The 13,973-nt window shown below is 35.7% G+C and overlaps 3 protein-coding genes across 3 annotated transcripts in view; 2 read left to right on the forward strand and 1 right to left on the reverse strand.

Moving 5' to 3' along the window:
- LOAG_16668 (hypothetical protein) overlaps positions 1-628 on the reverse strand; it is a 2,092-nt gene extending 1,464 nt beyond the window's left edge. Inside the window, exons 1-2 of the mRNA XM_020449318.1 lie at positions 515-628; positions 253-388 (exon numbers count right to left, since the gene is read on the reverse strand). Of these exons, the coding sequence (XP_020307178.1) occupies positions 253-375 (123 nt within the window). The 5' untranslated portion in view covers positions 376-388; positions 515-628. The remainder of the gene's footprint in view (positions 1-252; positions 389-514) is intronic.
- A 115-nt stretch (positions 629-743) lies between these two features.
- Positions 744-2,964, forward strand: LOAG_00076 (histone H3). Its single transcript, XM_003135617.2, has 3 exons — positions 744-1,039; positions 1,335-1,492; positions 1,964-2,964. The coding sequence occupies exons 1-3, from the start codon at positions 877-879 to the stop codon at positions 2,102-2,104; spliced, it is 462 nt and encodes a 153-aa protein (XP_003135665.1). The 5' UTR covers positions 744-876; the 3' UTR covers positions 2,105-2,964.
- A 731-nt stretch (positions 2,965-3,695) lies between these two features.
- On the forward strand, positions 3,696-13,791 carry LOAG_16669 (RUN domain-containing protein). Its single transcript, XM_020449319.1, has 9 exons — positions 3,696-4,205; positions 8,174-8,408; positions 8,789-8,985; positions 10,732-10,940; positions 11,180-11,375; positions 11,734-11,859; positions 12,084-12,216; positions 12,304-12,403; positions 12,665-13,791. The coding sequence occupies exons 1-9, from the start codon at positions 4,002-4,004 to the stop codon at positions 13,377-13,379; spliced, it is 2,115 nt and encodes a 704-aa protein (XP_020307179.1). The 5' UTR covers positions 3,696-4,001; the 3' UTR covers positions 13,380-13,791.
- Positions 13,792-13,973: the final 182 nt, after the last annotated feature.

Raw genomic sequence — 13,973 nt, forward strand, 5'->3', positions numbered from 1 at the left:
ATATATATATATATATATATATATATATATATATATATATATATATATATATATAGGAATCTCCATGAACTACTTGTAATCTTTTGAAATTTCCAGATCCTAAATCTGAGCGTTAATTCCAAAAAATTTATCATCCGACCATTTTCTTGCATTGTATAATGTATAATGTATAACGACCATTGTATAATGAAATGCTTTGTACTCGTGAATTACATTCCATTTCTCAACTGAAGATGGAAGAGAAGAAAGGACCTCTACGACTTGTATCCTTTCAGCGTCATCTTCAGCCGGTTCCAAATCTAAATCATCCATCTGCTCCTCATCACCAAACTCATCGGCATCCAATTCACCTTCATAGTCTTCGTCTTCTGCCATCTTTTGATTTGACCTGTAAAGTGTTCAACAGCTTAACGAATTCGTTACAACTACTACTTTGTCTTATCGTCCAATAACTTTCCCATATCACCATAATGAGGTCATATTCAGAAACTTATGTAGATCTACAAAAAGATACTTTTGTCGTGGAAATCGAAGAAGGACGAGAAACCAAGAGGAACGGAAGAGTGAACGGATAGAAACGAAAAAGAAAGCTCAGGACACTCCCGCACAAAATACCACCAGGGAAGCATCAATTGAATTACAAAACTAAAAGGCCATGCTGCTACAAGTTGTCGTCTAACTCTCTTCTTTCATGACATATCTTGCAATTTTTTCATTTTCCAAATTAGCGATTTGAAACTCCTGAGAGATATTGATCATATCTCATATTTCGGCTGGGCATTGTTGTATGTAGGATATATTGCTCAATTTTGTCCTGTTAACTGAAACATTATACATTTTCTCCAGTGGTATTTGCAAGGTAACAGTTAGCGCAGAATGGTTCGTACAAAGCAAACCGCAAGAAAATCATTGCCAGCCAGGGGAAAGTTAATGAAACTTCGTACAAAGCGAGAACGAATTAGTGGAGCTAAACATAAAGTTCGCGGCGATACTGCTGGCGAAAGCACTTCATTCATCAAGAAACGACGTTACAAGCCAGGTTAAATATAATAATGGCTTCCATATACCTTAGTGTGGACGTGGTGCTTTACAGCGAACCTGTTCTGAGATTGCTTTTTTTTTAAAACTAAATTTACTTTTTTCGTAACTTCTATTTAAAAAAATTATAGATTACTTGTAATTTCTGGAACACTCTCTCAAATTCTTAAGAATCCACCGATGATCAAGGAATTGTTAAAGTGGATTGTTGTTTAGGGTGGATTTTTCCAAGACTTTATGTAGAAAGTGTTTAAGATTTTCATATAGTTGAATATATATAGTGTGTGCTGTTTAAGGTATGCGTGCTTTGCAAGAGATACGGCGACTGCAAAGAACAGTTAATTTACTCATTCCACGTGCACCATTCCAACGTTTAGTACGTGAAATTGCAATGAATGTATCAGAGAAAAACGTCGATTTACGTTTTCAGTCTCTTGCAATATCGGCTCTGCAGGTAATTCTATTATTATTACAAAGAATGTGCATCCCTTTTTTGTGTACTTTTCAAATAAACATTGTGATTTAACGTAGATTTATACTGCATACGTTTGTTCAATAGGTCGGAAGGTGTCGCTTACATCATAGATAAAGTAAGTCTAAAGAAAACGCTGTAGGTTCCACAAGCCATTTCATAAGGTTGATATAACCTTACATTAACCTTATGAAATGACTTGTGAAACATGTCGCGTTTTTTCTCACTTTACAAATGGCGAACGTAGGGTACTTAACAGATGGTTATCATTAAAAAGAGTGAGTCTGCATACGCAGTTAGTAGTATCATATTTGTAGCTGCTAAGAAATGCCTGCTGCATACTCGGCGCTGCATCCTATGACATTCACACACGTGGTTTAATTAAAATTTTGGTAGGAGTTCTCCAAATTTCAATCTTCTAAACTTTAATAGTTTATTTTGCTGTATTTTTAGGAGGCTGCGGAGGTATATTTGACCTGCTTGTTCGAAGATACTAATTTGGCTGCTATTCATGCGAAACGTATCACTATTTTCCCCAAAGACATTCAGTTCGTACGCCGTCTTCGTGGCGAATTTGCTCGATTTGGGCGTTGATTATGATTTTATTTTGCTTTTTTCCATTCATATTTCTGAGAAACGACTTCTTCGAAGTTTTAGTTACTAGTAATGTTATCTAGATATGTAAGTTAGCTGCATATCTTTTCATTTAATTATTTTGTTTCTTAAAAGTCTCGAATTTTCACCATTTTTCAAATTAAAGATTATCCTTGTTATTTAACACCTTCTATTAAAAGATAATAAACGCTGCAACGGTGCTCAGAGTTTTTAATTTAAATCACAAAGTTGATGTTACAACCTTCCTCCTCTTAGCATTGCGGGAAGAATTTATTCTTTATCATAGTACAGTACTGTCATTCCCGTATGAGGCTTGATGAGCTTGCAATAGAGTACAAGTTTTCAAATAGACGTGAGTTTATTATCTGTTGCTCAAAACATTATCAAAACTAGCATTAATTATGTCAAGAATGTACTATTTACAATTAAAGGATGTATGAAAATGGTAATTGCGCAAAAGTGGTGGCGATTAAGTGGCGACATGGGAAATAACAGAATGAACAGTTTGCATGTGAATGAAGTGCAATGCCACCGATACTTTCCAAAAACTGGCAAATGAATATGAATTTGTAGAAGACAAAAGTCGAACTGACCAGCATAACCCTACCACCGTTATTAAGTCGACTAAGTGGACGACAGTTAAAGCAGTCGTGTTATCCGTCATCGTATTAGATCAGCCGTTTTCTTCACTCCCAAGGGAATTTTCATGTGATACCTTTGAGTTCCACAGGAATTTGCTAAGGACAATTTCTAAAACTGTACCGTTTGATAAACAGAAATAGTTCAATTTACTATCTTCAGTATATACCACAATGTTGATCCAATATATTGGAATAGTGTGTGCAATTATAACTGACAAAGATGTCATGTTTACCACTCTACAATATGCTCGGTTCCATTCTATCGAGCTAAGCTGCGTTCCTTGTGTCCGCCTTCTTCAAAATCATCTGGCCCAAAAGTCTCCAAAATTCATGTGAATATCGTAACCTACATTGCCCAGACCTTGAGCTATTTCAGTAAATCCCAGCGATCCGATTCATCGAATGACACGGGGCATTTCCTAGGTATTATGAAACTCACTAATTCGATGAGCTTCCTAACATGCCTACCCACAGCGTTGACAAAGCAGTAACTCAGGACGAGGGATATTCCAAGGAATCTGTCCCGGGAAGTATATCCGTTAACATCTTGGTACTTTTCCATGAGTTTTTTACTCTTCTGAAAGGTACGAATATCTCTGCCCGCTCATCGTGAAATAACCAGGAAAGAACCTGCTCCAATAAAGGGCGCACGTTGAGCAATGGATGATACCCTTCTATATGTTCACACATTATTCATTAGCTTGTAACATTGACCTGAGGTTCTAGCAAAGCCCTAGAATAGCAGGCTTGGTTGTCTCCATCATCCCTCAATATCGACAATCGATATATCCTACTCACCCTTACAATTTACTACTCTTCTCACAGATGATGTAATAATAGAGACTATTACAAAGGCATATAACAATAAAGAAGAGAGAAAAAAAGAGAGAGAGATCTCGGATACACTAGCACCAGCAAAAAGAGAAGCAGAGATGGAGAGGGATGTTGTAGTAAGATGCCGCCGCTAGGCACATAATTGCTGTTTGGTGCAGCGTTGTTGGTGCGGCTGAGGATAGAACGCGTCAGCGGTTTCACCGGGCTCGACTCGACTCGACCCGACCTGACCTGACCCGATTCGAATCATGCCCAAGTATTATAGCATGAACTGTTTATAGAGCTATACAGGACAACCCGTAATTTGAGAAAATTGCGTGATTGATTGTTAAAATTTGAAAAAAACGCGGCCATCTGTTCCGGAGTGTCGTTATTCTACTGTAATCAGTGAAGGAGCAAACATGGTCGAGTTGTGTGAGCTCAAATTAGTAGATCAGAATTTGGAATCACATTGGCCAGCTGACATTGATCAACACATCGCACAGCTTGATTTCCAGCGATCAACTGATGATGAGGATATAAGCCTATTCTCAAGCATGGCATTAGATCCTTCGATCATATCCACCGACAGCCTTGACATCGAAAAGCTCCATGCCCGATGCGAAGTTTGTCACTTCTCTTTTCGTTTTTGTCACTTTTTTTAATATTCCACTTTAACAATGAGAATACTTTGCAGTATCGTTTGTCTTGACCGTGGATGAATTGTACTATTTCCCTTCTATCGTAGAGGCGAAATGGGGAAAGCCATATCTCCTTTTCACTACTAAAAAGTAACTTCAGTTCTTAACTATTCTCTGTTTTTATTACTCTCTTCGACCAAGCTAAAAATTCTGTTTTGTTAGAGTTTGTATTGCTTAAAGGACTTTATTTCAGTTTTTTAGATGATTATTTTAAAAATAAAATAGGCTTCATTTTATATTCTAATTCTATGAGAAAGATATTATTTCAGTAGCCCGAGTATATATAGGTCAACAATGGGACTCTTAAGTTCAATTTGTTGTCGGCTTTGATAGGTCTTTCGTAATGTTGATATCATTGATAAAATACGGAGATTCTTTGGGGCTCCAAAAGTTACAAGAATAATTGTAACTTTTGGACATGCTTCAAGTGAGAAAGGCCCATACCAGCGACTTTAGTGTGACGAGTTGAAAAAATATGTATTTATCATACTTTTATTTTAAAATATTCCATCAAAATCTAAGCCATAAACATCCAAGTTATCAAACTTTGATCCGTTAATTTCGTGATCTTGAAGTAAACATGGGAATGAGTGTCGAGTGCTTTTAAATGCTTGAAGAAGGGAGGAAGGATGAGAGAAATCACAGCGATTATAGTTGGAAATATAAGGAGTTGAATGATTGCCTACCAGTCTTCTCATTTTATAAAATATCGCTTATAATCTATCTTCTGATTGTGACACTAAACTTGGTGGAATGGCATTGCACAGTTAAGAAAAGAAGTGCGATTTTATCTTAGTAAAGCGATAAACTAGACAAAATTCAGGGAAAAAGTTGTAAAGTAAAATATGAATGCGTAGATGAGGTTAAAAACATTTCCTTTAAATTTCAGTATATCTTTGATTAGTTTTACCATTTTTCTGGCTCATTTCTAGTTGAATTTTTGCAAAATTTCAGTACTATTCTACCATTGGTTTTAAATCGAAACAAGCAGCAAGCAAAGTTTTTATTAAAATTTGTTTTCACCTTTCAAAGAAGACACTTTTTTACTCATTTTGTGAAGCTTAAATCTAAGGTTAGGGAAAAATTTTTTTATATTTGATTACAAACTTTTTTAGGGGAAAGGAGAATATGTTTTTATTCATTTCTTTTATTTGTAATTCAGTTTGTTGTCTTACTTGCAATAATAAATGTAGCATTTTTGTTCACAGCTATTAGTTTATGGACTACGGTGAAGGGGGAAGTTTTCGTTTCATAATTGGAAGTGTTGCTTCCTACTGTTATAATTTAGTGTTTTGTTAATTTGCAGATCTCACAAATCAGACGTAAAGTTCCAGTTCGAATTTTAATTTCGTGTTTTTTAAATTTATATGTTCCTTTTGACTGTTCTCTGCTGGACTCTCCATCAAACCCTTCCGTAAAAGCTAGGTAAGAAATATTTTCAATCTTTATTAAATTTGCATAAGTGTTTCGACTCTTGTAACAAAACTTTTTCATTTGTAGATTATCAAAGCACCTCTAATTTTTTTCAGGATGTTTCATATTTTTTTCTTTATGTTCAAATTTCCATTAAATTTACACTCATCCATTCCATGTCAACTATTTTTAATACAAAATCCCCTTGTTGACCATATACGGTTTAGACTCGTAGAGATAGTAAATTTTTTGAAATTTTTACAGTAGTTTTTTGCAATGTCGTACATGATAAAGTCAGACCTCATGGTTTCTGCTTACTAACTATCAACAGCTCCAGCTGAGAGAATAACACATATTATTGAGCGTTTTTTTTATTAATGATTTGTCTTAGCTGATGTTGCTTAACATGAACTTCGTGTGGGATAAATTAGAAAACACTACTTTTGAAGGGAAAGAATCAGAAAAAGAGGGATGAAATGTACGATGTGTTTAAAATAATATATTTCTCATTACTATGAATATACGAAAAATGGAGCTGTAAATGATATTCTAAAATTCCCGTCTTCAGATTTTCGACATTTGTACATTTGTAGCTCTTGATTTTCTCTGATCTACTGATTACACTTGGTTCACTTTGCATTTGTTAAACTTATTCATAATAAGTTCCTGTGATCTTTTCCTGTGATTTTCGCGATGCGTTATTTCATATTACCCCCCCGACATTATGCCAGTTAAATTAGTTTTTAGTTGTTTGATTTGTGTATCGACCAGACCAGCACTCACACCGTTCTGTGTAGAAGATTAGTTTTTGCGGAAAACTAGTAAAGCTTTATCGAAATCAGTCTCTTTGAGTTAGATATGATCCTTAATTCATTTTCTCCTGCAGTTTCATTGTTTTAGAATAATTTGATTTATGCCGAGATACAATTCATATAGTTTTTCAAATTTCACATTGACTTTCATGAAAAGAATTCTAACATGGGAAAATTTTTATAAACTCAAGTTTTTGGTTGCTTTATTCGCCGAATTCTTGAAAAGATTTACGTATGGTAGTTAAAGTCATCTTCATATGATTGTCGGCCCCCTTCTCCTACTTCCATTTATTATAAGAAATGAGACCATTTTAATATTCCCTTTTTAGAAAAAAAGAAAGACAGTTCGACCAATTTGATTCTTACCTCGTCCTTTTTTCTCATTGCTATCAAAATTTTTCCCTCCATCACAGGTTTCACTTTGTTTTAATTTTAGTAAATAATACAGAGCACATTAAATGATAACACATAGAAAGCAGCTGATTAGACTGATGACTGCAATAAATCGTTTGCTGACTTATCTGAACGTTTCGAGTGGGGATTTTGACCACTGACTGAGTATTAATGAATCAGCCAAGATTTAGTGGATCACTTTTAGCAAGCAAGTGAAGGGGAAACAGTTAAGTAGTAATTACGCCATTGTTATAATTAATAGCACATTTTTAGCAGTTTTCAGAACCTATTGTTGTGTTTTCTTTAAAACTATCTAGCGTAATATTTGACTTCAAGTGCATCCCAAATGAACCAGAGGATTAACTCCTACTTTAAGCTGAAATCTATTTGAATTACTGAACTAGACAGAGCTATTTCTGATTTTTTCCAATGGAGATTTCTAAGACAAGTGGTTATAACATTTTCTGCATATAATTCAACTATTTCTGAACTATTTTACAGCAGAGATTCTGAAAACTATATATATGCATTTGAAGGTTTGCTTCCTCCTTGATCGAAAATTATGGTGTTCCTTTCCAAAAAAGTGAAATTACGTTTATAGTTTTGCTAAAAATTTTGAATTCACTCGGGAAAGATGATTAAGCATGATCACTTAGTTTTTTTATTTTTGGTCTAAGATTTAAAAGTATTTAACAATCCTTGGAGTGGGCATTTAATTGTTTCGATATATTTGTAGGGAAAATCAAGGTTTGTGGACCGAAATTTTATTGATAAATCGGCATAAAAATACAGTAAATCTAGTCGTTCTATTCATAATTTAGTTGGTCCTTCTTAACCTTATTCCTTCGATCTTGTTCGTGTTCCTGGTCCTGCCGCTGAGATAGTATCTCAGACCTTCGTCTCGTTGAGTAGCTGTAGCTGTTCAATTATTTGCTTGATCTTGTATCCATTGAATCGATGGTTAATCTCGTTGCTACACGATTCATGACAGCGTTGAATAAATCGATCCGAAACAGTTAATTGATGACAGTGAACACATCTACTTCCATAGCTACTTTCCCTACAATTTTTTCCTTTTTCATGGCCTTAATTATATGAACAATGGAATATAGACAATTTCCAGTGTGGCAGAAAGGGTTAGTTTTTCAGCTACATATGGACAGGAGGCTCGTGATACTCAGGAATAGAATAAACTGTTAAATGCCAATTTTAATTTCATTACAAAATCTACCACAAAATATTACAAAATCTTCTTATTCCTGATATCTTCTTTAGGTGAAAAAAAATGATTATAAATTAACGTTCGAGGATAGCGGCCAATGGACAAGTGGCAATTTCACTACATGGGGACGCATTCGAAGTACAGAGCCGTTGGACGAAAAAACGAATAGTTTGCCTGAATTGAGCAACAATCTGAAAGCAGCAACAAGCGAACAGCAACGACCGTCGAGTTTGGTTGCGACTTTTGTTGAACGACAGCCCGATTATGATTACCCAGATCTTTATGTGGGTGAGCTACATTTCATGTTTCATTTACTGCTTCTATTTTGCTTGTATATAAAAATAAGCTGATAATAAATCTGTGTATCACTTGTATATATGTTGAAAAAGAAGCTAATTATAAAAGGATAAATCTATAAGATTGTCCTGCAGGATGCCTCCATTGTCCGTGTCCTTTTTATCTATCCATGTGCCTTTGACTATAATATCATTAATGCAAAGTTTTTAAATCATTTTCGGTGTAAGAGAAAAGCTGCAGCTGAAGACGGAATGTAGTTGTTGCCATTCTTTTCTGTATTGCCTAATATATCAGCATTTCAAATATGTCACTCATTTTGCCGTAACGAGAAGAAAGCATCCATTTTAAAAATCTAATGCAAAAAGTTTCAGGCGGTGGGCGTTATGTAGATGTTAATGATAACGAAATCGGTTTTATATCGCAAAGTTCGGCAGCTGTGCAACGGGCGGACCGTTGGCGTGCTGCAAATCGTTTACCACCAAACCCTCCAATGAAACCTCGACGGACATTTGCGGACTTTCAAGCAACTCGATCGCCACATCTCGACTTTATGGTCTTGAACCACAATGTCAGTTCATTTACAAAATTAACATTTCTTTTAGGCAGTTTTCCGTATTTCCAAGAATTTCTAAGCTGTCCAGGTTTCTTTCACAGTTGTTTCTTTAGTCTCAACGGATTATTTTTTCCTTTTCCAAACTTTCCGGTTTCCTCACATTTGCATTATCTCTGTTTGCTGTTTTGTATGCGTTAAATATTTATGCGTACCCAAATGTCTTACGAATTGTTCTGTGTCGAAAGATTTGTGCTATGCACTTTGTGATTTTTTTGCACTACAATTCAGTAACATAGAAATAGTGCTAGAAATAAATTTATAAAATCAGAGATTAGAAAAGAAAAGTTATAGTTTCTGTCTTTATCGAAATTAACTGAAAGAATTTCAGGCGTAAGAAAAGGGAAGGTATTAATCGTGGATTTGGATAATGATAGAAGTGACCCAATTGACTTACGATTTTTATCTTTGTTCCTATATATTGAGTACTCTTTCTTTTCATCTGTTTTTCAGCGCGTCAGTCTATGTCATTTCTTATCAGGCGTTGGTCATCAGTATTAGGAGGAATTGAACATTCATAGAACAGTTTCGTTCCCACGAGTAGTTTCCATTTTTTTTTTTTTTTTCTATATAATGGTTTTGTTTGTATAGCTAACTGACTGAAAAATTCAAAAAGAATTCAAAAATTCGAAGAGTTTTTGCAATTTGGATATCAAGTTTTTGTTGGATATCAGTACTTATTCTACGTAAACTTTTTGAGGTAAATGCCTCTTTATTTCAAGAAAGGTTGTGGGGAGAAAATAGAATCGAAATACACTTTTCACTCCATGTTCCCTGGCTCAAATCCTTCCTAGTAATATTGTAAGGGAATCGGAATGCGCTTGTGAATCAGTTCATCAGGATTTGTGATTTTTTGTCGGAATGTATATTCCAGTCAACAATCATATTAGAATAGTCTTGTATAGAATCATAACAGAGAAGTGAGGACTGAATTTTATCAGTCTTCTACATTTTTAGCGTATTTCTTACTAGTGATGTAAGACTACTGTTCTAAGAAAATGTTGAGTATTATCTCTACTTTATTACATTTGTTCTACGTACTAAGGCTTTTTCCATATCCAAAGCGATGAGGTCGATACTCGAAGTTCGTGCAGATTGCGTAGTCAATAGTTTTTTCTTTTCCGGTTATATCTGAAGGGAACTATGAGAAAATTATGCTTCCCGATCATTATTTCATGACAAAATGAAGGCATTTTAGATTTTGTTGAGAAATCTCGATAAATTTCTCCATGTAATTCCATATTTCCGTTGGTCAGTTTGATTATTTCTTTTTTATCCAGTGAAAACCCCAAAACTCATATTGTGTAAAATGTGTAATATCAGTTATATCAACATTATTGTTTGCTTAATTTAGAACCATCTGGATCGCAATAATTTGAAATCGTCTGATCTCATTCCTTTCTGTTCTCTCTTGATTGTCCATTCATCTTGCTAAACTTCAACCCTTTCTGTTTTCGTTTGTAAATTACTGGTTTAAGAAGTTTAATTATTTTTTTCCTGAGATTTTTGAGATGCCATTGATACTATTGGTTTAACGAAGCCGTGTATACAGGGCTTCATTAATGGAATACATATCGAGCTGTTGGTTCTTACATTCAAACTAGATATTACTCGCACTTGCTTAGCTTAAGCTGTCAATAGGCCATAATTCTCATAATTTTGGGATTTCACCAGCGGATATAAATTACAAGAAAATTTTTACAGATGCCAAGTTTATGTCAGTCATCCATGTCAATAAATGAAATCATGGATAAATTGAAAGAAGGAGTGTTAGAGGATGAAAAATTTGATTTCTCATTGTTTAACGTTCTGGAGAAACGAGGCCCCGATTCTGGGCTGGGTAGCAGTGCTACAGCGAGCAGTGGCCCGTCACATATTGAGGATTGGCCATCGTTAGCTCTCCTTTTGCCCAAGTAAGTCTTTTCTTACAAACTTCTGCAGTGAAAGGAAAGAAATAGGGGCAAGGCAGGTTCTGCAGCATATGTTGATACTGCAGAAAGAATGACAAACCTTTGCTAGGACTATTGTTCATATTGCATTCGCTGGTGGAATTTGCAATACTCTATGTAAGACTGTTGCACTTCATAACATGGTATTGGAAAGAAGTGGCTTTGTTTATCTGTTCATAAATTTCCAAATCATTTTTTTTCAGACATGTTGCCGAGGCTTGTTCATTTTTCAAAGCAAATAGTCAGTTATTAACAGGATCAAATAATATTGAACGAATAATACCACGGAGGAACGAAACATGCCGAACATGTTTCAATGCTAGGAAAAGGCTCCATCCGCCTGTTTGGGCTCAGCCTGCTAAAACGCGACATGTTCTTTATGACTGCGTCATGAGTGAGGTTACTTCTTCACTATTTTTATATCCGGATTTGTGTTTTTGACTTTATTGGATCTATCTTTTTAATGCATCACAGGGAAAACTGCATGCGATTCACCCTTCTTTGCTTTGTATTTTCAACTGTCAAATTATAATTTATAAATCATATGAATGTTATTACGAGCATCAAAAGCCACTACGATTGTATGTTATCTGATTTACAGTGTTCTTATCAGAAAAGGCCATCTCGACTGGTACAGTGGAAACCTCATTTTGAGAGCCTTAGCCTAATTTCGTCTACACATGTCTTTCGGAACGATTGTAGTTATTTCTGAGTAACTATGCGAAAGTCGGCATCAATCAGCAACCTCGATTTGCAGATTGTTGATCGAAGTTCCTCAGCTCAAGATCGGTTTACGTCGCTTGGTCAACTGAGATTGCGAGCACAAGAGTTAAGCATTGTTGGTCTACCCATTTATAATGCCAAGAGAAAGCTCGTCGAAAAGGTTATTTAACCGAAAATTCGATTAATCAATTGATTTAGAGAAAAGTTGCAATCAAATTCATCTATTTACAATTAAATTCTAGTTTTGTTTTTCCTATTTAAGACAGCAAGAGGGAAGTCAACCGAAAATTATTCTCTTCATGTAAGTAATTTGAAGTGAGCCAGATTATTTTCTATTTTTCATAGTAAGATTTTGTCCTTTCTTTTATCAGATTTCATATGTAGGTCGTAGAAGGAGTAGCTGAAGTGGCACGAGGAGGTTCATCAACAAATCTCTGTTCCACATTGGAGATGCTGCTCGCTGATGGCCTAAAAATTAAACATCCTTGGGATATGATTGTTACTGTCACAGCACCTGGTATACCTTTGATTTGCAAAAATTTCAAGTTCCAATTGATTTCAAATTTCGAGAAAGAATATTTGTAAACTTTCAAGGATATTTTAGGTCCAGCAACGAACAATGTGTATTCACTGGTGAATAAGTTGGATAAAAGCGAGAAGCCTTTAAATTCTCGTGTTGAAACTTTCTTCAACGAATTGATAAAGTAAATTTTCCAAGTTTAATTTTAGAAAGAGTCAGGTCTTTCCCTAACGTTTACTGAGGTGATGCCTTTATTCGGTGCTTCCACTTCGTTTTATTCTTTTTGGTGTGACCCTATGATACATTAACTGGTATGGTCCTACTGAAGAATTATTTCAACGAGCTAAGTATCGCCCACTTCGGTTTCAGCGGGTGTGAGAAGGCTTGAACGCCTAAAAGCAACCTCATTTTTGTTAAAGAATTTTATGAATTCGATTTTTTTCAGATTAGGATCAGTTGATTGCTGGATGTGCTATGTGGTGCTAAAGGAGAATGTATTGGCGAGAATTTACTCTGACGGCGCTTTCATGTTACGGGCAAGTACTGCATATCGAAGTTTGTTATGGCGGCTACTAGAGAATTTGGAGCTGATCACACTTCTTGAGCATCGACCCTCGAGCAATTTTTCAATTCAGGAGTGGCCCAATACGATACTGTTGGAGGCTTCACGCCTTGCCAGTGATTCACGAGTGCCGAAAAGCTCCTCAATGCCTGCCCGTTTGTCAAATCAAAAACCAAACACTTACAGTGACGGCAGTCACACTAATTCAATACACTTCGTCTGTTCGAACAATGTACAATTACTGCGGCGAAGCCGAATTCCGCTACTCACTCAGCGTCCGGTGCGAACGAAATCAAACATTGAAGCTTGTTCTAATCGTTCCTCAAGATCGTCATCACGCGATGAAGCTACTTCAGCTATTGCAACGCCTCTATGTCAGCAGTTGCATTCGTACGGTGGCATCGATGCGGGTTGCTGCCTAGTGTCAGCCATTGATGACTTCAATGAACCCGGCATGCTCGAAGTATCAAGAGGCGAACGATTACGCATTTTAACAACGAGAGGTCAATTGGCGCGATGCCGTCGCTTGCGGCCACGTCATGATCGCGTTCTGCAGGGTTTGGTACCAACTTCCAATCTCACTGTTAATGGTTTCTAGTCATGTTTACCCCCTCCTCGCTGTTCTCATTGTTTCGTACATTGCTGATAAAAGTCTTCGTCTGAATTGTTTTGCGTGTGCGTACATCACATCTGGTGTAATTTCCGTATTTTTATGTGACATAATCTTATTTTTTAAAAATGTATTCCTCTAGAAAATCTGCATTTTCAAACTACGGACTCCAATCACATCGTATTCAAACAAAAATGTGTGCTAAAAGTAATTTGAATATTTCGAAGCATAAAGGCTATTTAGTCCTGTGCAGCTAGCAATGCGAGTAACGGGTATTATTTTCGTTAAATAATCACTCTTTATGTAGTCGACTACTTTTAATGATACCATTATTTGTACATTCATTATATCTACTTGCAATACATCCCATACTGTTGTATTTTATTCAATAAATAATGCCAAATATAGTCATGTTCTCCCATTTGCTTATAAAATATCAAAGTGAATTTACTAAAAGTAGGTGCGTGTCACCTGTTAACGTTCATTGTGAGTACTACGCCTTTCAAGTTCATTCTCTTCATACATTGGCACCATTTTGCTTGATTGTTGTCCAACTGCAGAATTACCAGCAACTTTCACGTC

Source organism: Loa loa (assembly GCF_000183805.2).
Source record: "Loa loa unplaced genomic scaffold supercont3.12, whole genome shotgun sequence".
NCBI lineage: Eukaryota > Metazoa > Nematoda > Chromadorea > Rhabditida > Onchocercidae > Loa > Loa loa.